At 42.1% G+C, this 2,968-nt stretch overlaps 1 protein-coding gene across 1 annotated transcript; it reads right to left on the minus strand.

The window, feature by feature from the left end:
• Window positions 1-800: 800 nt before the first annotated feature.
• Window positions 801-2,678, minus strand: LOC133300905 (uncharacterized). Its single transcript, XM_061500488.1, has one exon. It carries the CDS (start codon window positions 2,676-2,678, stop codon window positions 801-803), a length of 1,878 nt encoding a protein of 625 aa, XP_061356472.1.
• Window positions 2,679-2,968: the final 290 nt, after the last annotated feature.

Raw genomic sequence — 2,968 nt, forward strand, 5'->3', positions numbered from 1 at the left:
ATCGTACAGTCATCTTGTAGTAAAACTGCCCCAATACCTGAACCCGACGCATCTGTTTCAATTGTAAATGGTTTACTGGAATTTGGCAGCATTAAAATGGGCGCTTCAGTGAGACGCTTCTTTAGATCTATAAAAGTCGTGTGAGCCTCGTGTGTCCAGTTGAATTCATCTTTGGTAAGTAAGTCCGTAATTGGTGACACAATTTTGGCATATCCTTTAATAAAGCGTCTATAATATCCCGATAAACCCAAAAAAGCGCGTACCTGTGTAATAGTCTTAGGAGTTGGCCATTCTGAAACTGCCTTTATTTTTTCTGGGTCAGGTGCGACGTCTGCGCCAGAAACAATGTACCCTAGAAAGTGTATAGAGTTAGTAGCAAAGGCGCATTTAGAAATTTTGGCATATAGGCAGTGTGAGCGTAATGTTTCCAAAACTGTAAGTAAATGTTGAACATGTTCTGTCAAATTAGGACTATAAATCAGAATATCATCAAAAAATATGACGACAAAACGCCGTAAGTATGGTGCAAATACTTCATTCATCGTAGCCTGGAAGGTGGAAGGTGCATTTGACAAACCGAATGGTAAAACCAAGAATTCAAAGTGTCCATGATGTGTACGGAATGCTGTTTTGTGGATGTCATCAGAGTTCATGCGAATTTGGTGGTATCCAGATCGCAAGTCCAGTTTAGAGAAAATCGTAGCTCCATGGAGTTCGTCTAGTAATTCGTCCACTGTGGGTATAGGAAATTGATCACGCACAGTGATGGCATTCAGAGCCCGATAGTCCACACAAAAATGTCAAGTGTCATCCTTCTTTTTGACCAATAAAACAGGAGAACTAAATGGCGATTGACTTGGTCGAATAATACCGGATTGAAGCATTTCCTGACATAATTTTTCAATTTCATTCTTTCGGAAATGAGGGTAACGGTAAGGTCTAACTTGGACAGCTTTAGAATTGGGAAGTAGAGTAATATGATGATTATGGGAACGGTTGGGGGGTAATGTGGTGGGAATGGTGAAGACATCAGAGTAGTTGGCCAATAATTGTTGGATTTCATGGACTGTATGGGGGATGGGATCAGTGTGTGAAGGTGTAGTAATGGTGGAAGTGTGGGCGGATTGGGTAAAACACATCAGGCATGAAGTGTAGGCATTACTAGCAATAAGCTTGTTAAGTTTTGCCGGTGAAATCATCAGGGAAGTATCTGGCCGTTGTCCTTGTAGTTGAATAGTATTGCCATGGTGCTCAAAACTCATGAGCAATTTTCCATAATCCGTAAGAATGGGTCCCAATGTGGCTAACCATTGAACTCCTAGAACTATATCAGCGCCTTGTAGGTCCAACACATATAAATCCAAGAAAAATCTGTGGGATTGCAGCATTAACGGAATGTCGCAACAAAGAGCCTTGCAGGTCAACCCATCGCCATTGCCTACTTGGACCGTAAACGGTGGAACGGTTTGTAGTACAAGTCCCAAGTAAGTGGCCATTTTATGAGTAATAAAGTTATGGGTGCTAGCTCCATCAACCAGTATTTGGACCTGTTTGCCATGTATTGATCCCGTTAAACGGAAAGACCGAGGTGAATAATGACCAAAAAGAGCATTCAAACTAATCTCGGAAAAAGAATTAGGGAGAGGGTCTGCATCTGGCGGAATAACTGGAGTGTCCTCCTCCATTGGTTGGGCATTATCATCGTCAGTACCTTCAAAATATAACAAGGTGGCTTTTCCTTTGCATTTGTGTCCGAAAACATACCTTTCATCACAGCCAAAACAAAGTCCTTTGTCACGTTTGTTTTGAATTTCCTCTACGGTCAGGCGTTTAATTGGTACGGAAGGAGATGAAGTAGTATTTTTGTTGGGGGAAAACGTATTTGAGTTGTTATTGTTGGTAATGGATGGGCGTGGTAGCCATGGCCGTTGTTGTCGGGGACCACTGTGGGTGTCAGCTTGCTGGTCTTCATAAATCTTGGCTAATGAAAAAGCAGAATGGACATCCTGTGGTCGTTGTACAAGGACTGGTCGCCTGATGTGGGGTTTAAGGCCTGCAATAAATAGCGCCCTTTTAAGTGTTGGGGAGAGACCTGGAGTGCGGCTAGCGATGATCTCAAAATTTGCTTGAAAATCGCTAACGGTGGTCTGTTGGCGTAGGTTAGCCAAAGAAACCGCAGGGTCCTCAAATTCTGATGGCCCAAAACGGCGTTGCATAGCCGTAAACAAGGCAGGCCAATTGGGGAGCAGCCCATCATTAAAAAGGCCATGAAACCAGGAAGAGGCTAGTTTGTCCAAATTGAAAGAAGCTAATAAAACCCTCTCATTATCTGGAATGTGATAATAATCAAAATAGCGTGTGGCACTAAATATCCAGTCGGTGGGGTCTCCGTCAGAGAAGCGTGGAAAGGTGATTTTCATGGGTTGTGGGTGATGCTGGCCAGAAGTGGCAGTATGGGTGCGGTGTGGACCGGCACCCAGAACACCAGAACCGTTGTTGCCTATGTGTGACTCCACAAGTCGGTTTAATTCTTGACGCAGTATATTGAATTGTTGAGTTTGGGATTCTTGCATCTTTGTTTGGGATTCCTGCAATTGTAAGTATTGCTGTTCACGCACGACTTCAGCCGCTTGGAGTTGGTTTTCCAAGGTGTCAATGCGTTGATTCATGTCACGCATTCGTGTGTTTTCTGCCATGGGAGAATGAGATCGAATGAAAGCACCAATGAAAGGATAGGTATTGGGAAAGGGGAGGATAGAAAAGAATAGAGAAAAGAAAAGGAAGATTGACCAAATTAATCTCTGATTTTTATTGATCGTTTTCTTGAAATAAATAACCTAGCAATCCTAATTTGTAAAGGACTCAATAACTAACAATCCTAAATTACTGTTAACTGGAAGTTTAAATAACTGAAAGATAAAAGCTATTATCTAGGAAACTAAATAACAGAAGGATAAAAAAATAATCT

This window comes from Gastrolobium bilobum, unplaced genomic scaffold (genome assembly GCF_033153095.1).
Source record: "Gastrolobium bilobum isolate Gb01-03AN ecotype WA unplaced genomic scaffold, APGP_CSIRO_Gbil_v1 utg31210, whole genome shotgun sequence".
Lineage (NCBI taxonomy): Eukaryota > Viridiplantae > Streptophyta > Magnoliopsida > Fabales > Fabaceae > Gastrolobium > Gastrolobium bilobum.

What these genes read in the sequence shown, in the direction of transcription:
- LOC133300905 (XM_061500488.1), bottom strand. Translation starts at nt 2,678, where the DNA reads ATGCGTGACATGAATCAACGCATTGACACCTTGGAAAACCAACTCCAA.